The 23,314-nt window shown below is 46.1% G+C and overlaps 1 protein-coding gene across 1 annotated transcript; it reads right to left on the bottom strand.

The window, feature by feature from the left end:
- Window positions 1–1,266: 1,266 nt before the first annotated feature.
- On the bottom strand, window positions 1,267–21,436 carry LOC127567682 (carboxypeptidase O-like). Its single transcript, XM_052010664.1, has 10 exons — window positions 21,357–21,436; window positions 19,043–19,113; window positions 17,798–17,832; window positions 17,606–17,707; window positions 16,381–16,485; window positions 13,776–13,886; window positions 13,509–13,599; window positions 9,272–9,474; window positions 8,617–8,701; window positions 1,267–1,532 (listed from the first exon to the last, which is right to left on the bottom strand). The coding sequence occupies exons 1-10, from the start codon at window positions 21,434–21,436 to the stop codon at window positions 1,267–1,269; spliced, it is 1,149 nt and encodes a 382-aa protein (XP_051866624.1).
- Window positions 21,437–23,314: the final 1,878 nt, after the last annotated feature.

Here is a 23,314-nt window from a genome sequence, read left to right as displayed (position 1 = left end):
TACCTTTGAAAGGGAGGGAAAGCATGGTAAATTTGTACAGAATCATCCTTAAATTATGGACACTAGGTGACCTATTACAGAAAGTCATACAGAGACTAAAGAGAGTGCAAAATTGATTTATTTCATCAGAAAAGATTGAACAGGCTGGGACTCTGTAGTGAAAAACAGACTTGGGGGTGACTTCATGTCTTCATGGTTTTGAATGGATTTGATCAAGAAGATTTCCACATGTCAGCAAGACCGGAATTGGGGGCCGTAGAATAGTCACCAATAATTCCAAAAGGGAATTCTGAAGGAGCGGCTTTAGGGGGAGTGGTTTCAGTGTGGGCACATCATCTTCGAGGGGAGTAGAGAGTCCCACAAGAGGAAAGGAACAGAGTGACGTGTACAGCGGAGGCTCTACTGTACGCCTCCATGAACCAAATGGACTGAATGGCCTGTTTCTGTGCTGCAGATACTTTGTAATTCTTTGCATTTGCCTGTTTTGGGTCCACCGAGCTGTCTTCACTGTCAGTTTTCCCAGGATTCAAGGTTCTTGCCTCAGTTCACCCACAGTGTGAGCGCTGATGTGTCCTCCCAGAATGCATCACCAGCTTCAAAAGGGATGGGAACGGGGAGAAATCAATGGAGAGGGCGCAATTCTATTTGCAAGTTTGCATTCCCAGAACCGCAAATCTTAATCTTCTTAATTTTACAGGAATTTCTAACCAGTCCCTTGTGTTTTTGATACTGTAGATGCTGGAATCTGGAGCAAAAGGCAAGCTGCTGGGTCAACTCAGTGGGTCAAGCAGCAATGTTTTTTATTATTCATTCAAGGGATGTAAGCTTCAAAGGCTGAGCCAGCATTTAATTGCCCATCCCTAATTGCCCTTGAGAAGGTGGTGGTGAGCTGCCTTCTTGAACCGCTGGATTCTTTGATGTGTGGGTAGATGAACAATGTTGTTAGGGAGTCAGTTCCTTGATTTTGACCCAGTGACGATAAGGGAACGGCGATATATTTCCAAGTCAAAATGGTGAGTGGCTTGGAGGGAATCTTTAAATCTATGAACAGTGTCTTGTGTTCTCCTCCCACTCCATTGTCTTGTTTTGCCTCTAATTGCAGTGGACACAGCTTGGTTTTGACCCTCACAAAGTCCAAGCATCCATGGGATGGAACTATCCAGAATTTAACTATCGATGATTCATAGTGCCTTCCCTGGAATTGATTCAAAGTTCTTACGTCATCCCTCTCCTCCCCCAACCTGTCCTTACCCCTGGTTCTAGCAATCACCTTGTGAAGTGTATGTTTAAGAAGCCGCAGACTAGCACACTCGACCACAGGGCTGCAATCCCTGGAGAGGAGTTCTGGAAGTGTTTATCATTGATGTGCTTGATGATGGTTGTCACAGCTACCATGGTTTCCTCACAGCAGGGCTGGATCTGCTCCTCTGGGAGTAGGAAATGATACGTCCCATTGTCTCGAAGCTCAAACAAGTAGGAAAAGTTGATCCCGAGATCAGCTGCCCAGTCGCAAGAGGTGCCAGCAGCATAATCTGTGAAACAGGACAACATTCCAACAGAGTCAAGTGTATCCACATTGTCCTTACCCCCGTGCTAGTCCTTCCAGAGGGACCAGTGCAAGGTTTTCCATTGTTCTTATTTGTCCTCTTTTCTGCTCTTCATCCACTAAAGGTGATAACTCTGAATGTGCCCAATGCTGCCGCACCCAGTCATAGCATGGAAACAGGCCATTTGGCCCATCATGTCCACACTGACCAGTGGGCTCCGATCTGTATTAACAGCAACAAACAATCTGCTGGAGGAATTTGGAATTGGAATTGGAATATTATTGTCACATGTACTGAGGTACAGTGAAAATCTTGACTTGCATACTGTTCATACAGATCAATTCATTACACAGGGATGCTTCTGTACTTCCCTCTGCAACTGGATCCTCGACTTCCTTAGCGGGAGACCACAGTCAGTGCGGATCAGTAACAACATTGCCTCCTCGTTGACTATCAACACGGGTGCATCTCAAGGATGCGTGCTTAGCCCACTGCTCTACTCTCTCTACACTCATGACTGTGTTGCTAGGCACAGCTGAAACACCATCTATAAATTCGCCAATGACACCACTGTTGTTGGCAGAATCTCAGATGGCGATGAGGAGGCGTACAGGAATGAGATAGATCAGCTGGTTAAGTGGTGTTGCAACAACAACTTTGCAATCAACGTCAGCGAGACCAAGGAATTGATTGTGAAATTCAGGAAGGGCAAGTCAGGAGAACACACTATAGTCTTCATTGAGGGGTCAGCGGTGGAAAAAGTGAGCAGCTTCAAGTTCATAGCATCAACATCTCAGAGGACCTATCTTGGGCACAACACATTGATGCAATCACGAAGAAGGCACGTCAGTGGCTCTACTTCATTAGGAGTTTGAGGAGATTTGGTATGTCACCAAAGACTCTTGCAAATTTCGACAGATGTACGGTGGGAAGCATCCTGACTGGTTGCATCACTGCCTGGTATGGAGGCTCCAATGTGCAAGATCAAAAGAGGCTGCAGAGGGTTGTAGACTCAGCCAGCTCCATCACGGGCACAGCCATCCCCACCATCGAGGACATCGTCAAGAGATGCCTCAAGAAGGCACCATCCATCATTAAGGACCCTCACCACCCGGGATATGCCCTCTTAATGTTACTACCATCGGGGAGGAGGTACAGGAGCCTGAAGACCAACACTCAACGTTTCGGGAACAGCTTCTTCCCCTCCGCCATCAAATTTCTGAACGGTCCATGAACCCATGAACACCACCTCGTTATTCCTCTTTTGTACTATTTATTTATTTTAGTAACTTATAGTAATTTTTATGTCTTTATGTCTTGCACTGTACTGCTGCTGCAAAACAACAAATTTCATGACATCTGTCAGTGATAATAAACCTGATTCTGATTCTGGATTCTGATTCAGTGCATTGAGGTAGTACAAGGTAAAACAATAACAGAATGCAGAATAAAGAGTAACAGCTACAGAGAACGTGCAGTGCAGGTACACAACATAGTGCAAGGTCGTAACGAGGTAGATTGGGAGGACAAGAGTTCATCTTGTGGTAACTCAGCAGGTTGAGCACCATCCGGTGGAAAGGGTGAGGAGCTTCAAGTTGCTGAGCGTCAACATCTCAGTGGATCCATCCTGGGCCAACACATTGATGCAACCACAAAAGCACGCCAGTGGCCGTACTTCGTTAGGAGTTTGAGGAGATTCGGTATGTCACCAAAGACTCTCACAAATTTCTATGGATGTACATAGAACATAGAACATACAACAGTACAGCACAATACAGGCCTTTTGGCCCACAATGTTGTGCCGACCTTTAAACCTCGCCTAAGACTACCTAACCCCTTCCTTCCACATATCCCTCTATTTTAAATTCCTCCATATGCCTATCTATATGATCTCTTGAATTTGACCAATGTACCTGCCTCCACCATCGCCCCAGGCAGTGCATTCCATGCCCCGACCACCCTCTGGGTAAAAAACCTTCCTCTGATATCTCCCTTGAACTTCCCACCCATTAGCTTAAAGCCATGCCCTCTTGTATTGAGCATTGGTGCCCTGGGAAAGTGGCACTGGCTGTCCACTCTATCTATTCCTCTTAATATCTTGTACACCTCTATCATGTCTTTTCTCATCCTCCTTCTCTCCAAAGAGTAAAGCCCTAGCTCCCTTAGTCTCTCTAAACCAGGCAGCATCCTGGTAAAACAGTGGGGAGCATTCTGACTGGTTGCATCACAGCCTGGTGTGGAGGCTCCAATGCACAAGATCAGAAGAGGCTGCAGAGGGTCGTAAGCTCAACCAGCTCCATCATGGGCACAACCCTCCCCACCTTCTTAAAAGATGGTGCCAGAACGTGGCCACTCATTGCAAGCTGCTCTCTGCAGATCCACTCGTTACTTATATTATAGTTGTTCTGCTCATTTAAATCTAAATTCTATGTCTCAAAGAATTATTAACAATGTTCTTTTAAACCTTCTTACAGGTCTGGCAATCTTCCGACCTCCAGGAGCAACTGATCTACCGGCCCAACTCCTGGTCCCACATGGGGATGACCAGTGAGACCCAGGACAGGCCTGTCCACATGGAAGCCTGTGCAGGGTGAAGAGCCAACCCCCTACCATCGAGACCCGAATCCCAGACCCCACTGGAGCAACGACGCAGAGACCCAGCGCTGAGCACCTATCGGAGTGAAGACCCGACCAGCAGGAGCTCCCGACGCCGACGGCTGAAGCCCAACCGACCCGGAGGCCTGACCATCAAGAGGCAGCAGGGGCCAAGTCCCGAGGCCCGATCTGACGCAGGGCCTGACCCATGGAGGGAAAGGAGGCCAAGGCCCAAGGCTCGACTCGACATGAGGCCCAACCCACAGAGGCAGCAGGGCCGAGTCCCGAGGCCCAGCCCAATATGGGCCCGACCTGCAGGGACGCCCGATGCCAGGGCCCCTCCAGATCAGAAGCCCGACACTACGGAGCACCCTGGGCCAGGTTCCAATGCTGAGGCTCCCCTAGTCGCCCCCACTTATCTGCTGGGGCAGCCTACTCCTCTTCAGGACCTTCAGATCTGTATGGGAACAACAACTTACCTCACAGGCCAGCTGAATCCACTCCAGGTCTTCCAGGTCTGTCCTTAAGCGGTCACTTGCCTTCCAGTCCAGGTGGTTCCACTCCAGGATTTCCAAGACCGACAAAATGTGGTAAGAGGGCTGGGCTACAGGTGAGGCCAAAACAGCGTGGGTTCAAGATCCCCATCCCCAGCATACTACTGGCTGACGTCCAGGCCACTGAGAACAAATTTAATGAACTAAAGGCGAGACTGACCTACCAAAGAGAACTGAGGGACTGCTGTGTGCTATGTCTCACCGAAACGTGGCTTACACCTGCTTCACCTGACTGCACCATACAACCTGAGGGCTTCTCAATTCACCGGATAGATCATACAATGTCGTCGGGCAAAGTTAGATGTGCAGGGGTCTGCTTCTTAGTCAACACCTTGCGGTGCTCGGATGTGACAGTCCTGGCAAGTTCCTGGTCACCCAGCTTGGAATATCTAACGGTGAAGTGTCGCCCATACTACCTGCCACGGGAGCTCACTTCAACTATCCTGACGGCAGTCTACATCCTACCCCAGACAGACGTGAAGCCTGCACTCAATGTACTCTACTCTGTGGTCAACAGCCTTGTAATGGGATACCCTGAGGCCTCTTCATCATTGCCAGTGAATTCAACCAGGCCAACTCCAGGAGTGTGTTACCAAAATACTACCAGCACGTCTCCTGTCCCACCAGGGGACCAAACACCCTTGACTATTGCTATACAACCACCAAAAACGCCTACCGAGTAACCCCCCCCCTCCCTGCCCACGCATGTTTTGGTAAATCAGACCACCAGGCTGTGCTCCTTCTCCCTACGTACAAACAGAAGCTGAAAAATGAGGATCCAGTACAGAAAGTCATACAGTGCTGGTCAGAGGAAATAGATGAGCTTCTCCGTGACTGCTTTGAGTCAGTGGACTAGTCCATGTCCAAAGACTCAGCTGCCAGCCTAGATGAGGTCGCCACCATCACGGACTTTATCAGCAAGTGTGTTGAGGAATGTGTTTTCAAAGAGGAGAATCCGGGTTCAAAGAGGAGAATCCGGGTGATCCCAAACTGGAAACCATGGATGAACCAGGAGATCCATTCCTTACTGAAGTTGAGGACTGCAGCATTCAAATCAGGTGACCCTGACCTTTACAAGAAATTGAGATACAACCTCCGTAAAGCTATCAGAGATGCCAAGAGACAATACCAGTCCAAAATCGAGTCCCAGACCAGCTGTCAGTTGTGGCAGGGCTTACATGCTATAACGGGCTACAAAACGAAGTCCAGCAGCATAGTCAACAAAAGCGCATCCCTTCCTTATGGGCTTAACTCATTCTATGCACATTTTGAACAGAAGGGGATTGTAATGTCACCATTCACCCCAACAGTCTCCAATGCACCTAAACCTGTGGTCACCATCGAGGATGTAAGATCAGTCTTTTGGAGAGTGAATCTTTGGAAAGCATCTGGCCAGGTGGTGTCCCTGGCTGTGTCCTTAGATCCTTCCTGTACTCCTACTCATCGCTATTTGAGACACGGCCCATTATGGTGATATCATCTGCAAACTTGTGGATGGAGTTAGAGCAGGATCTGGCCACACAGTCATGAGTGTATAGGGAGTAGAGTAGAGGGCTGAGGACGCAGCCTAGTGGCGCACCAGTGTTGAGAATAATCGTGACAGAGGTGTTGCTGCCTATCCTCACTGATTGCGGTCTGTTGGTCAGCTGGGGGGTATTTGCAGACAGTTTTAACCTCTTCGTGCTTCAGTCTGAGGTTCCCACCTGCTTTAAGAAGACTGTTACTATCCTAGTACCTAGGAAAAACAAGGTAACATGCGTTAATGACTACCGCCCGGTGCCTCTGACATCCACCATCAAGAAGTGCTTTGAGAGGCTGGTCATGGCACACATCAACTCCAGCCACCTAGACAACCTCAACCCACTGCAATTCACCTACCACTGAAACAGGTCTATGGCGGATGCCATCTCCCTGGCCCCACATTCATCTCTGGAGCATCTGGACAGTAAAGACACCTATGTTAGACTATTGTTTATTGACTACAGCTCCGTCTTCAATACTATAATTCCAAGCAAACTCATCTCCAAACTCCGAGATCTGGAACTCAACACCTCCCTTTGCAAATGGATCCTTGACTTTCTAACAAACAAACCGCAATCAGTGAGGATAGGCAGCAATACCTCCGGCCCGATTATTCTCAACACTGGTGCCCCACAAGGCTGCGTCCTCAGCCCCCTACTCTACTCCCTGTACACTCATGACTGCGTGGCCAGATTCTGCTCTCACTCCATCTACAAGTTTGCAGATGATGCCACCGTAGTGGGCCGAATCTCAAATAACGATGAGTCGGAGTACAGGTAGGGGATAGAGAGCTTAGTGACATGGTAACATGACAACAATCTTTCCCTCAACGTCAGCAAAACAAAAGAGCTGGTCATTGACTTCAGGAAAGGGGGTGGTGTACATGCTCCTGTCTATATCAATGGTGCTGAGGTCAAGAGGATTGAGAACTTCAAATTCCCAGGAGTGAACATCACCAATAGCCTGTCCTGGTCCAACCACGTTGGTTCCACAGCCAAGAAAGCTCACCAGCACCTCTACTTGCTCATGAGGCTAAAGAAATTTGGCATGTCCTCATCGACCTTCACCAATTTTTATTGATGCACCATAGAAAGCATCCTATCTGGATGCATCGCAGCTTGGTATGGCAACTGCTCTGCCTGGGACCACAAAAAACTGCAGAGAGTCGTGGACGCAGCTCAGCACATCACGGAAACCAGCCTCCCCTCTATGGACTCTGTCTATACCTCACTGCCTCGGTAAAGCAGCCAGCATAATCAAAGGTCCAACCCACCCCAGACATTCTCTCTTTTCCCCTCTCCCATCGGGCAGAAGATACAAAAGCCTGAAAGCATGTACCACCAGGCTCAAGGGCAGCTTCTATCCCACTGTGATAAGACTATTGAATGGTTCCCTTATACGATGAGATGGACTCTTGACCTCACGATCTACCTTGTTATGATCTTGCACCTTATTGTCTACCTGCAATGCTGTAGCTGTGACACTTTACTCTCTACTCTGTTATTGTTTTTACCCTGTACTACCTCAATGCACTCTGTACTAACTCAATGTATCTGCACTGTGTAATGAATTGATCTGTATGAACGGTATGCAAGACAAGTTTTTCCACTGTACCTCGGTACAAGTGACAATAATAAACCAATACCAATATCAATACCAAATTGATGTTGAGGCCGTCAGGTTGGAGACTCCCAAAGCGGAATATGAGGTGTTGTTCCTCCAACCTGCGTCTGGCCTTATGAGGTGTTTTACTCTGATATGAGGAAAAATTTCCTGCAGTCTACCCTATCTATACATCTCTTACCTCAGTCATGTCCCATCTTAACCTTATCCACTGCAGGGAAAACATTCCCAGCCTCTCCATTCACTCTTCACGTCCGTTCTTCACAAGAGCCCAGTCTTTGCCGCTATACTGGGTGTTTGACAATTCGAAGTTGAACAACATAGTTTTGCATCTCTGAGTTCTAATGAAAAGTTCGTTCCTCCACAACGATCTGCCCTGCTGCCGTTACCAACATGTTCTGCCTTTACGTCTCAGTTCACAACAGCAGCAGCAGTTCAAATGTCACCTAAAGGGAGTTCTGCAAATAACGTTCAGAAAGCAAAAAAAAAAAAAAAAAAATCTGCAGCTGAAGATCTGAAGTGAAAGCAGAAAGTGCTGGAGATACTCAGCAGGTCAAGCAGCATCTGTGGAGGGAGAAACAGTTAATGTTTCAGGTTGAAGACCTGATGAATGGTCACCAACCTGAAACGTTAACTCTGTCACTCTCTCTGCCAAGTGTTTCCAGCACTTTCTGTTTTTACTGCAAAGAATGTTACTCATTTCATTTGGGGGAAGCTGTTCAGCAGAAGAATTAAGATCAGGAATATAACCCAAACGTGATAAGAACTAAACTTACAGAGAGTTTGGAATGTGGGACCCACTTTAATCTTTGTCCCGTGCACCTGGTACAAGGCGTCAGCTGCTTTTAATCCAACATTCATCTGGAAAATAGTAAACAGGATAATTACAAAATGTAACGAAATCCTCTGCTAGTATCTTCTTCCTTCTCTATATCACCCATCAGGCTGCCTTTCAATCAAAGGCAAAGGAGGAATGGTTGAACAAGACCCAATCACTCCATGGTTCTTGCAAGCTGAATCCATGAGGACTATTGTGCTATACTTTCACCAAGAGGGTAGTGACTTGTCCCATTTCTAGTGTGAATGATGATGATTGAATAACCATGAGCTAATAGCAGTAACCAGAGCTACGATATGATTAAACATCCCTAATTTTAGATGTATATTGAAGCGAGCCTGATTAGTCTTACTGTATAGTTTCTATTAGTTGTAGTAATTATTCCAACATGATATATGGTGGAGAGGGACTGACATCTGCCTCCAACCTGTAAGTGACCCATTAGGAATTTGGAGTTTATTCACGCTGAATTAAATTCTCATTATTCTTATGGGGGGGTGGATTCTTTTTTTGGAAGATGTTTATTCCAGGCCTTATCTATGGAGCTATAGGAATCTTTGCTTCGGACCCCAGCGCAGGTGACGATGTCTCACCAGTTCCTCATGGTTGCTGCTTGTTGAGTTGGTGTACCCATACGGGGTCAGGATCAGCTGACCGTAGGAGTGAATGGTCAGGTAGCACAGAACGTCAGGCGCATGGCGACGGAGAAAATCAGCAACTGCCTGGGTCTCAGGTTCAGACTCAGAGGCTGAACCGCAGTAAATGTCCAAGCAGCAGTTTCTTGAAGCCCCAACGCCTGTAAGGTAGGTGAAATGAAGAGTTTTAAAGGTAATTGGTAAATTCGTTTATTATTGTCACATGTATCGAGGTACAGTGAAAAACTTTGTTTTGCATATCATCCATCAGATCATTTCAACTCATCAGTGCATTGAGATAGTACAAGGGAAAAAGAATAACGGAATGCAGAATAAAGTGTTACAGCTGCAGAGAAAGGGCAGTGCAGGCAGACAATAAGGTGCAAGGCCATAACGAGGTAGATTGTGAGGTCAAGAGTCCACCTTAACGTACTAGGGGACTGTTCAATAGTCTTTTAACAGCGTGTTAGAAACTGTCCTTGAACCTGGTGAAGCAAGGGAAGCAAGGACAAGATGTGCTCAGAGATATCATCCTTCAAGACTTATTTGATTCTCCATTTCTGACCTCTTATATGTATCCAATTTTCACCAGTGGCGCCCATTGATTCAGCTGCCTATGCTTTGTATTTGGCATCAAAAGAGGATTTGACAGAATCTGATGCTTAGAAGTCCTTGTAAAATCCTAGTAATAGTGTCTCATTGACTGGAGTCAACTCTAGCACAATGAAACTAATGGTGTCAGGAGTTCCTCAGGGTGGCAGTTGCTTCATCAGAGACCTCCACCAACCAACCACCCACCCCGCCCTTTCACAGGGTCAGGAGTGGGAACCTGTGCTGTTGGTTCCATCATCTTCTACCCCATTTGACACTCATCAGATGGGGAAGCACTCTGTGCCTCCCTGCATCTCTCAGGCAACATTCACATTTAGGCTGATAACTGACGAGCAATACCTGTACCTCAGAAATACCAGACAACAACAAGCTCTACTAAGAAAGGCAGCCTGCATGACTCAATATTGAGTTCTCCAACTTTAGATCACTTGCTTTTTCTTCCTGTTTATATCGGGACTGGCCATCTTTCACCAGCCATCCCTTCATGGCCTGTTGGACATACCTCAGTAGGTCAGACTATACATTACCTGGACATGACCACATTAGCAACACATTACACAGACAAGGGAGCTTAATCGCCCCGTAACAACTGCCGATCACAAAAATGATCTTTGTTCCACCCACTGCCCTCTCCCACCTTCTCTGATGTCGAGACTAACCTGTTTCCTTTCTTTCTCAGTTCTGATGAAGGGTCTCTGACCTGAACTGTTAACTGTTACTTTTTCCAAAGATGCTGCCTGACCAGTTTTTCCAGCATTTTTTTGTCTTTATTCCAATGAGAGAAAATTTCCTTTGCCATCGGCTCCTTGTGGTCACCTTTGACCCAACAATTAACCAGATGAAATTTATAAAAACAACTTTAGACACAAGAGACTGCTGATACTGGAACCTCATGCAAAAAACCAAACTACTGGAGAAACTCATTGGGTCAATCATCGTCTGTGGGGGGAGAAGGAATTGTGGACGTTTCGGGTCGAGACCCTGCATCAGTACTGAGGGGGGAGAGGGTAAGTAGCCGGTATAGAGAGGAGAGGGGCCGGGAGGTGATTGGTGGACTGAGGAGGGGTGAGGGATGGTGGGCAGATGGAGCCAGGTGTGGCGGGGGAGGAGTGGGGCTGGGAAGCAGAGGCAGGTGGAAACAACAAGGGAAGAAAAGGCAGACGGAGCAGGGTGGGGGAGGGGAGGGTGAAGGAGGAGACAGAGGCTGGAGGGTGATAAGTGGGGACACGGTGGCTGCAGGTGCTGGGACCTGATAAGCAAGGAAGGTGATAATGGGAACCATTGGGGGAGAGATGAAGGGCAGACAGAACCAGATGGGAGAGGGGATCCGGTGGGTGAAGTGTGTGGGGAGTAGGTGCATGGAACCAGGAGAGGAAGGGGATGAAAATGGGTGGTGGGGAGCTGAAGCGGGAGAATGGGACAGGGAACAAAATAAAGAAAAAAACTGTGGTTGTAAGAGCAGCTCAAAAGCCGGGCATCCTGCAGAGGAAAAATGTACTTCCATTTTTTCACCGCCTGAGGTTAGCCCAAGGTCCTAACAGCTGGTGATATGTCCTTGCACACTGCTACGATGTGACAGGCAAGCTCTGATCGACAGCAACGTGTGAACGACCAGGTATGCTCCTTCTGTGGTCTTCAAGAAGAAAATCTGGCCCAACACAATCTCACCTGCTCAGGCTGGTGCAGTGCGATCTATGGTCCACCTGAGAAATCAGGAAGAACCTCAGTTTAACATCTCGACTAAAAGAATCTACATCAGTGTGCAACGCTCACCTACTGGGGTTAAAGTGGAATTAATATAGATAGTACTGGATGGTCAGTATGGACGTGGTGGGCCGAGGGGCCTGTTTCTGCACTTTATAATTCTACTGCTGTTCTGAGGTGTACGCAGGGGTGGGTGACTTTCCTTCCTACACCTCAAATTCTTTCCATCCTATTACAGATCAGAAGTGTCACTGAGCACTTTCCATTTGTCTGCATGAGTGCAGCTCCGACAAGAATTAAAGTAATTAACAAACAGGAGACAGAGTGATCAACATCTACAAGGTGAGGGTCAGGAGTGTGATTGAATACTCACTACTTGCCTGAATGAGTGCAGCTGCAACAACTCCCAAGAAGCTCCTGGACACCATCCAGGATGAAGTGACCTGTTCAATTCGCACACCTTTGGATAATTGACACTCACCGGCTCCAGTGTTAGTACAATGTGGCTGCAGTGTGCGCTGCCTATAGGTGTAACACCTTGTTCAGGATGTGCAAGCACCTCGTGGGTGGGAGTGCAGAGGAACAGGGGGTTCATGGGGATTCAACAATATCAAGGTAGTTTAGGATGAGAGTTCACAAAAAAAAACTTGGCACGCTGAGCTTGGGGCTGGCAACAATCCCTGCAACAACATCAATTCCTTAAAATGAGTGGCCAGTGAGCTCATCAGGTATTTATGGGGCAATACACAAAAAATGCTGGAGGAACTCAGCAGGTCAGGCAGCATCTATGGAGGGAAATAAACAGTCGACGTTTCAGGCCGAGACCCTTCATCTGGACTGGAAAGGAAGTGGGTTTATGGTGAGTGTTTCACTGAGTATGATCCGCTGAAACATTCAACAGAAAGGTTTGGATCTACAAACTTCAGGATAAAGGTAGTAGGCATCTAGGAAGGGCGATGCTTCCAGGTTCCTCTCCAGTAACACCTCATTCAGACTTGGTTGTTTCTACACTGTTGCTGGGCCATTCCCCCTCAATGCCTACCTGGAGACATTCACCACAGGGACTGCAGCAACTCAGATGTCTTTCTCTGCAACAACTAGGGAGGAACAATGGGTCATGGAGTCATTCAGCACAGAAACAGCCCCTTCGGCCCACCAGGTCTGTGCTGACCTTCAAGCACCCATCCATACTAATTCTATTCGCCTGCACTTGGTCCATAGCCCAGTATGCCTTGATGATTCAAAAGCTCGTTCAGATGCTTCTCAAATGTTGTGAGAGTTCCCTGCCTCCGCCAACCCCTCAGGCAGTGCGTCCCAGATGGCAACCACAATGTGGGTGAAAAAAATCTTCCTCAGATCCCCTTGAAACCTTTTACTCCTCACCTTAAACCTGTGCCCTCCAGTCTTAGAGACATCTGCCTTGGAGAGAGGTTTCTTACTACCTACCCTATCTGTGCCTCGAGGTGTCAGCCGTGCCAACATTGCCCGTACACCATGAATGAACAAGTCTCAACAGTAGACAGACTCTGGATCAATAAATTCACTGACAGCTGCAGTGGGCACAGAAGGGAGAGAGTACAGTTTCCTTGATTCAGGAGTTTATTGGATAGGCACATAGGACAGAGAAAAATAAAGAGAGAGGGAGAGAGAGAGAGAAATAAATAGAGAGAATGAAAGAGAGAGAGAGAAAGAGAGAATGAAAGAGAGAGAGAAAGAGAGAATGAAAGAGAGAGAGAAAGAGAGAATGAAAGAGAGAGAGAGAAAGAGAGAGAGAAAGACAGACAAAGTCAGATGAAGGGATGGTGTGGATAGATCCATAAATCAAAACTGACAATTGAACACCCACAGGGGATGGGGAGGGTGAGGCAGTTCCACTTACTGCACCACTTTGCGTCAAAGTTCCTGTTGAGATCGGTTCCAAAGCAGGTGCTGTTGCCGCACGGAGACATGGATTTTCTCCACAGACGGTCCTGGAGACGGAGAAAGACGTTGAACAGTTCCACAGGCACAGAAATGGTGACTTGCAGCTGCAGCTCGACTGCTGCAATACTTTGGGTCCGCGGTGTTAGAACTGCGAGCAGGAGTTGGCAGTGGAGCCCCCTTTATAACGACGCCGTGTAACAACCGTGTCTGGGATCGTACTTACTGTCGTCCAGGTGTAAACGTAGCCATCGATGTTCAGAACCGGTAGGACGTAGAAGTCAATGTTTTGGAGGAAGCGATCTGTTTTAGGGTCTGCGGTGTAGGTCTCTAATACCTGACACACACAACACAATAACGGGTTAGAGAGAGTGACTGGAGATATTTGATAGCAGGCTATCTTGGTTGTGTTGTGGCTGTATGGTATATGCCTTGCTTAAGCTGGGTTTCAAAAATCAATTTCTCAGGAGTGACATCCTCATAAGGCAAACAAATAATTCACTCAATTTATAATTGCCGAGTCCAGCATGAATTATCTTGCTTTCTTCAATCTGAATCCCACTGTGATTTATCTCCAAGTCTTTGGCTATCACATTTCCACAGGGAGCACCGTGACTTCCCAGCATTTTGGTTATATCTGAACATCGAACATTCTACTTCCAAAGGATTCACCACTGGCGGAAGCTGCAGAGAGTATTGAACTCAGCCCAATACATCACAGGATATCCCTCCCCACCATCGCTAGTATCTGCACAAGGTGCTGCCTCTCAAGAAGGCAACATCTATCATCAAAGATCCCCAGCATCCAGGTCATGCCACCTTCTCACAGCTACCATCAGGCAGGAGGTACAGAAGCCTGAAACTTCTCTGTAACTGTGACATAGAACATAGAACAGTACAACACGGTATGGACCTTCGGCCCACGATATTGCGCAGAACTATATGAACGCCTCCTCCATGATTAATCTAACCCTTCCCTCCTACACAGCTCATAACCCTCCACTTTTCTTACAACCATGTGCCTATCTAAGAGCCTTTTAAATGTCCCTATTGTATCAGCCTCTACCACCACCCCCAACAATGCGTTCCAGGCACCCACCACTCTCTGTGTAAAGAACTTACCTCTGACATCTCCCCTGAACATTTCTCCTCTGCCCTTAAATAGATGTCCTCTGGTACTTGCTATTATCGCCCTGGGGAAAAGGTGCTGGCTGTCCACTCTACCTATGCCCCTTATAATCTTATACACCTCTATCAAGTCGCCTCTCATCCTGCGTCGCTCCAAAGAGAAAAGCCCTAGCTCGCTCAACCTTTCCTCATTAGACATGTTCTCTAATCCAGGCAGCATCCTGGTAAATCTCCTCTGCACCCTCTCTAAAGCTTCCACATCCTTCCTATAATGAGGTGACCAGAACCGAACGCAATACTCCAAGTGTGGTCTAACCAGAGTTATATGGAGCTGCAAAATTACCTCGTGGCTCTTGAACTCAATCCCCCAACTAATGAAGGCCAACACACCAAACGCCTTCTTAATTAACCTATCAACTTGCGTGGCAACTTTCAGGGATCTATGGACTTGGACCTCAAGATCTCTCTGTTCCTCCACACTGCGAAGAATCCTGCCATTAACCTTGTACTCCACCTTCAAGTTCGATCTTCCGAAATGTATCACTTCACACTTTTCCGGATTGAACTCCATTTGCCACTTCTCCGCCCAACTCTGCATCCTGCCTATAATTCTGTTGTACCCTATGACAACCTTCTACACTACCACACCTCCAATCTTCATGTCATCCACAAACTTACCATCCCTCCACTTCCTCATCCAAGTCACTTATAAAAATCACAAAGAGTAGGGGTCCCAGAGCAGATCCCTGCGGAACACTACTGGTCACCGACCTCCTGAACCTCACCTTGGCCTCTGCTCACTTACTCTGCCTCTTCATGCCGAACCCTCTTCAGCCAAAGCCTCAAGGTCCCACTCTTACACTGATCCACTCACACAATGGCCGCTCCATTTTACTCTGCATTCTGTTCTTTTTTACATTGTACTACCTCAATGTACTGTGTAATGAATTGATCTGTATGAACAATATGCAAGACAGGTTTTTCACTGTACCTTGGTACATGTGACAATAATAAACCAATTTACCAATTTATCTGAAGCTCCACACCACCAGGTTCAAGAACAGCTAATTTCCTTCAACCATTTGGTTCTTGAAACAGCTTGCACAACCCTAATCACTACCTCAGTATATCAATACTATGACCACTTTGCACTACGATGGACTTTGTTTTTTTAGTTCTAATTGTGTTTTTGTGTATAATTTTATCTAATTTATGTTGTTAATTTATGTTTTTCTTGTGAATGTTGTGTCTCAGATGCTGTGTGCCTGTGAAGCTGCTGCAAGTAAGTTTTCATTGCACCTCTGCATACATGCACTTGTACACATGACAATAAACTCAACTTTGGCTTTGACTTTTTTGTCATTCTGAGGCTGACTCGTTACTTGTCGTTCAAACTGGTCCAGCCTGTCACCATTTGTTCCTGGAGACTCGATCTCTCCAACATTGAATGCAGCTTCAGGAATGATCCAGGTACCAGAGTAGGGAAGGAATGTGCTCACCTACAACACACACAAATGCTGGAGGAGCACAGCAGGTCAGGAAGCATCTATGGAGAGAAATAAACAGTCGACGTTTCGGGTCAAGACCCTTCACCAGGACTCCCTCCATAGATGCCGCCTGACCTACTGAGTTCCTCCAGTATTTTGTGTGTTGCTCCAGGTTCCAGCATCTGCAGAATCTCTTGTTTCTCTGAATGTGCTCACCTCCTTCACAAACCACTGGCAGAAAGCAGGAGCGATCCACTCCCGGGCATGAATTCCGCAATCCATCCAGATAATCTTCTTGGGCTTGTCGGACGTCCGACCGATCTGTGAAACGAACAATCAGAAATGAAGCCATTTTGGCTCAGTTGTGCCTTGTTGAGGGCGTGACTGGAATCCGAGCAGTCCACAGAAGATTTGAAGAGTGGCAATGGCTCCAATAGTCAGCAGCAAAGAATGTTGCGAGTTTGGTAGCACAACAGAAGTTTATAAATTATGAGAGGCAAAGGTAGGGGAGACAGTCAGAAACTTCTCACAGGGTCAAATATCAAATACTAGAGGGCATCACTCTAAACTGAGAGGGGAAAGTTTAAAGGAGATTTATGAGGCAGATTTTTTTACAAGGAATGGTTGGTGGCTGGAATGTGCTGCCGGGGAGTTGATGGAAACAGATATGATAGAAATGTTTAAGAAGCATTTAGACAGACACATGAACAGGCAGGGAATGAAGGGATATGGACCAAGTGCAGGCAGATGGGATTAGTTTAATTTGAAATCATGGTTAGCACAGACATGGTGGGCTGAAGGGCCGTTCCTGTGCTGCACTGTTGTATGTTCTTCATTCTGAAACTTGTCCTGTCTACAGAGACAAATATCCAGAGAGAAGGGACACAATGGCTGCCTTGTAGACCTTGATTGCTTGGTATCTCGTTGAAGCAGATCTCTCCCTATCTCTAGTCCCTGGGTTAGACACCAGCTTCTCTGCCAATGGTGCTGAAAAGATCAACCTGACAGACTTGTGACTCAATGAACTCCACCACACCAAATTCAAAGTGCATTCCTTCAAACGCAATCATTCTCCATAATGCTGGTGTCAGTTCATCTCCTACCGCCCCCTGAGAGCTGTGTCAAAGTGAAGCAAAGACCAAGAAACAAGCATTTCCTTTCTGTGAAGTGGGGCGCTAGCAGGTGGGAGAGGCAAGATTGGAGAGTGTCTGGAACCTCGTGCCAACGTAGATTGAGTTGAGTCACAACAGAGGTGGGTGGACATCCGTTCTCTGTGAATGCCCCCTTGCTACAATTTCCTCAAAGTCACACCCTTTTAATTCTGATCGGAGGAAGGGGGAGGTAAGGATGCTGCGTGTGACTGAAACTTCTTGTTGCTGATGGAGGGAGGAGATGAGAGAAAAAGGATTCAAAGGAACAGAGTACAACAGAGACTGGGTACGTTCAGGTAGTACATGGGCCGGTTCTGGTAGGTTACACCCAGCAGATGTTGCGTCACCAAGTCCTTGTGGTTTTCCTTTATTTGCTCCATCCAGGAATAGATCTGGCAGTTTGAGAGAAAGACCATGAAGTGTGTTTTTGAAAACTAAATGTGAAGACATCGAGTTCTTTCTGTTTCTTGTCTGAGTCTCACCTCTGCCATTGGGTGATACTTGGTGTAGCTGTGTGCTCCATTGCTACGAGGCAGTTCATGGTCACTCTGAAACTGATGGTCCAGGAGGTCTTGAACATTTTCAGTTAAAACCCTGTTGGACCATTGGAGGACATGTTGGTACAGTGTGGAACATGAGAGAGAGGATTTAGAGCAGACCAGGAGCAGGTATGGAAAGAGTGAGGCTGGATCCGGAGAGGTTTGGATGGAACAGAACTGACAGTTGACACTGAAGTGAAGGACGTATAGACTCAGTCCTGTAGGAACATCCAGTGGTATCCATGATGTCGATGCTGTTCTCCAGCTCCGGAAACTGATTCAGGGGACGGTGAAAGGAGATGGACACTTCCTGTCTCCTGCCCTGCAGGACACATTGTACCCGGGCCACCTCTGTCCGATAGTGCAGGATGGGGTTTGACCCAACGCCCATCCTAGAAACAACATCAAACATCGGAGAGACTCCAGTGATTTGCTCTTGAGAAATGGACACTGGAAAGTGGGGAATGAACAGTACTGGGTGGGGATTCTGCAATCTGGGCAAGTTACAGTGAGAACTTGCCCAGATTGCAGAAGTGTTAGTGTTTGCCCAGGCACAGTGCCACAGGGCCAACATCTGACAAACATTCGACCACTTGCACCTACTTGTATTGAAGGGCCCGTTCCTCCAGTTCACCTCGAACTGTGCCAACTGATGATGCTGGGATTCGAGCGTCAACCTCAACCCAAGGGTGAATTCCCTCTGGTGACTGAGGCCTCCATAAATCAACCTGAACAAAGTAACAGAACATCAGCAAAGTTGATAACAAATCAATTCAAACTCTTCAGTTATCTTCAATCATAAAGAATTAGTTTTTAATCTGAACGTAATCTTCTTGAAGCCTTTCCAAATATTTTCCAAGAACCTTGAGCTATAAGACACTTTTCAAAGTGCAAGAAAGTACCACAAGCAGAAACAAAAACACTAACACCCTTACCTTTTCTCCATTATACGTGACTAATGCAAAAGGTTAGGCATTTGGAGCTCCATCACTACAATGGGCTAAAGCGTCTCTGTCTGTGCTTCACTCTTCACTTCTAATGATCTCGTCCTTTCTTTTATTTGTTTTTCATTGTACCTTCCTCCAACCAAGATCACCGATGATAGCAGTTTCCATTTGCCAATTGTGCCTCTGTGTCTGGGCCAATTGTAAACATGTCACTGGCCAGGGGAAGCACTGGAGGCTCAGCTTTGTATGGTGCTGAGCGGAGACGAGAGCACTTTATCCGGGCTGGCACTTCGGTGCAGGACAGAGGGAGTGCTGCATCGTCACAGGTGTCATCTCTCGGGTGAGAAGTTAAACAAGCCCCAGTCTGCCCCTCCGAAGGCAGTATTTGATGGTGCACAGGGTCACTCTCCTCAGGGTCCTGGTCAATGTTTATCCCACCATCACTGACGTGGACAGCCAGATGGTAGTAAATAAACCTGTGACACAAGTAATGGCAGGGCCCAGTACCAGACCACAAGGGTGAGATGACAACTATGATTGACCAATGACAAAGGATAAGGCTGCATCAACTGGACTGCACCAGTTACTACACCAAGTTTACTAGAGTGGGCAATGAGTCTTCTGATCCCTGAGCAGACCCCATGTGCCCAACCCATGAACCCTCAGCAAAGACGTAGCCCCTCTACGCACATCAGTTTCCTTTGATTATTGTTGATCAGGACCCCCTCCTCATTTCAGAACCCACCTTCTCTTCCTCCACCTGTTGTTTCAGAAACTCCACTTGCTTGGAATCCACAGGGAAGATCCGGAGAACCTGGTCCCTGAAATGAGAGAGGCTTCGTTTCGCTATTCCAAATTGTCCTTGTGCATAATATATGACATAACAACAACTTGCACGTACAAATTTTAAGCAGTAAGATGTCCCTTGGTGGTTCAGTTTTGTTCAACAAGGTTTATGGAAATTTATAAGGTTATGAGAGGCATAGATAGAGTAGAGGGTCAGTGTCTTTTTCCCAGGGTCAAAATGTCTAACACTAGAGGGCATGCATTTAAGGTAAGAGGTGGTGGGTTCAAAGGAGATGTGCCGGGCAAATTCTTTACACAGAGAGTGGTGGGTGCCTGGAATGCACTGTCAGGGTGGTGGTTGAGGTGTTTCAGGGGTTCTCGGACAGGCACATGAATGTGCAGAGAATGGAGGGATATGGACATTGTGTAGGCAGAAGGGATTAGTTTAGTTCAGTGTTTAACTACTAATTTAATTAATTTTGGCAAAACATCATGGGCTGAAGTGCCTTTTCCTGTGCCGTACTGATCTATGACTAAAATTTGACACCGAGGTGGGAGGGAATAATTAATGCGGATAGACAAAATCTCAGTCACAGAGGGAGACTTATAGAACTTCTTAAAGATCTAGTCAGACGGAAAAATTTAGTGAGGAAAGTCCAGAACTTATTCCCCATACTGTCGAGGATGTACAAGTGGCCAGAATTAAAGGAGTGCAGAAATGTTAGAGGAGGTTACAGGAAGAGGCATTTCGTGGATTATGGAGAGATTTGGAAATATGGATGAGCACTTTACAATGGTTATGGTGAAGGAAGAAGGTTAGGAGGCAGGCAGCAGGGTTTGAAATGAGTATTATTTCTCATTGCTGTGAAGGGTACAAGTGAAGGGCCAGCTAGGAGAATATTGGATCCAGCACTGGGGGCTCTCTGGTGGCAGGGAGAATGCTTGGTGTTGAAATGGTTGGAAACCATGGTAATGTGGAATGAGAAGGTTCATCCAATCAAAGTTTGGCCTGGTCAGCAAAGTTGCATCTGTTCTATGCACCCACATGTGTGAACATTACTTTGTTCCGGCACTGAGCTGAAAGACGACACCTCAGCAAGTGGCGCACTGCCTCAGTACTGCAGTGTTAGCTGTGGTTCTGGGATCAACAAACTCAAACGGGAATCTGAACATTATCATTGCCTGGGAAACTTCGCATTGGATATGGATTTATTCTTATACTTTGTTACAATCTTGCTAACTGTGGTGTTATTCTTACTTTTGAGCCAGAAGGTCACGTGTTCAAGGCTCCCTCCAGAGCCATCAAAAGACACCTGGACCCAACAGAGAGGGTGCTGCACTGTCTGCAATGCCTGCTTGTAAGTGAGAAACTATTTCAAAGCCCTGTCTGCTCTCTCAGATTGACATGGAGGATTCTGTGGCAGTATATCAAATAAGAGCAGCGGAGATATCACCTGATGATATTGCTGACTTATCTGGTCTGTCCTGGCCAATATTTACTCTTGATATTATGAACGACATGGTCTGCTCTGGGCAATATTTACCTCTCAATCAATATTACTGATAAACTATTTATCTGGTCATTATCACATTATCAGTCTGTGGAGTTTGCTGTTATCTTGTACTTTAGCGATATTACAGAGAGAATTCATTTTCTGTATAATGCTTCATGATATTCCAAAAAACATTAGATAGATGCAAATCTTTCTTTCTATTAAGAAGTTACTGATAGGTATTATCACTGTAGGAGTAATATTTGAATCACTTACCCATTGTATTGAGTCCGGAAGCTGTGAATGAGCAAGGGAAAGATGTGCAGAATAGAGATGTATGTTGTCCACCACATCATGGTATCAATAAACTGGCACTTTCGCGAAGTGCAGCAAAAGAAGTTGTGAACTATGAGCTGAGTGGAATACTCATCAGGTAAAACTGTTTTCAGCTACATCTGCCCCACGCCCACATTCCTCACCCTCAAATAACCATACTGTAACTTCATTGAGTTATAAACAAAGATAATGACAGGTTAGAAAAAACGCTGACAGTGGTGATTGGAGAAGGTGAACTTGTTCTTCCTAAAGCGGAGATCAGAGGGGAGATGGAATCGGAATTGGAATCAGAATCAGGTTTATTCTCACTGACATATGTCGTGAAATTTGTTGTTTTGCGGTAGCAGTACAGTGCAAGGCATAAAAATTACTATAAGTTACCAAAATATAAATAAATAAAATAGTGCAAAAGAGGAATAATGAGGTAGAGTTCATGGGTTCATGGACTGTTCAGAAATCTGATGGTGGGGGTGGGGGGGAAAGAAGCTGTTCCTGAAACATTGAGTGTGGGTCTTCAGGCTCCTGTACCTCCTCCCCGATGGTAGTAATGAGAAGAGGGCATGTCCCAGATGGTGAAGGTCCTCAATGATGGATGCTGCCTTCTTGAGGCACCACCTCTTGAAGATGTCCTCGATGGTGGGGAGGGTTGTGCCCGTGATGGAGCTGGCTTAGTCTAAAACCCTCTGCAGCCTCTTTTGATCCTGTAAATTAGAGCCTCCAGACCAGGCGATGATGCAACCAGTCAGAATGGACCCACCGTATTTCTATAGAAATTTGCAAGAGATGTTTTCAAAGTTTTGAAGAACTTTCATAGAGCAGATCATTGGCTGAAGGGTCAGTTTCCAGAGGGGACCGATCAAAAATAATTGGCTGAAAGACTTTGGACAAGACAAGGAGAAGTCTTTTACGTTTGGGTGCGCTTTGACTTGGATTGCACTGCCCGAAAGAACAGTGACTTTCAGAGGGGAATTGGAAAGCATCTTGTTGAATTTTTCAAGCTTTGGGAGTCCTGAGGTTGTGGAAAATGGTTTATTATTGCAATTGTTTATTCTTTCTCAACAATTCCCTACGATTGATAACCAGGACAGCTTTGGGAGTCCTGAGGTTGTGGTAAATCATTTATAAATGCAATTGATTATTCCCTTTAATTTACAATTAATAACCAAGACAGTTTTCTGATCTTTGTTATGTTTTGGTCTTATTTTTAAGCTTCTCGGAATACTTCAGACACTGCATTTTAGGTTGATGCTCACTGGAAGTGCTACAGTGACATCTTTCAGATGGGATGTTATAGTCTGCCCTCTAAAGTTTGTTTATAACATCTTGTGGCACCAATCAGAAGGTTGGGGGAGTTACTCTAGTCATTACATCCCAGTCATTATTCATCCTCAGTTAATATCAGCAGCTGATTGATTCATTGTTGCTTATGGGAGGTTGCTGTACACAAACTGGGAATTCATTTCATATATTACAACAGAGGCTACAATTCAAAAGTACTCAGTGGCTGTAAAGAACTTGGGAAATTCTTAAGAAGGTGTTGAAAACTACAACATAAATAAAAGTTTTTCATTCTAATGGAAAAGTACCAAGTTCCCAAATGTCCATTATCCCAACTTTGCTTTGGGATCCAGCGAACATTTTGGGAGTGTGTTGGGGAACAGTGAACCCTGTTGGGTTGTCACTATTTGATGTTGAACTGGCTTTGATGTTGCCATCAAATTTCCCTCCAACCTTCAGACCATGGCAAGTGCCAGGAAACTTGGTTCAAAATATCAACTTGATTTATTGCTTGTGATTATCCAAACAATAAAGTTTTATTTATACGTCTGCCATAAAATACTCTACATAAATAAAGTCATAAAAGTTTGAAAATTGTCCTCTGATGTAACTTTATGTTG

This window comes from Pristis pectinata, chromosome 1, assembly GCF_009764475.1.
Source record: "Pristis pectinata isolate sPriPec2 chromosome 1, sPriPec2.1.pri, whole genome shotgun sequence".
Lineage (NCBI taxonomy): Eukaryota > Metazoa > Chordata > Chondrichthyes > Rhinopristiformes > Pristidae > Pristis > Pristis pectinata.
This window is presented reverse-complemented; position numbering and strand designations above follow the sequence as displayed.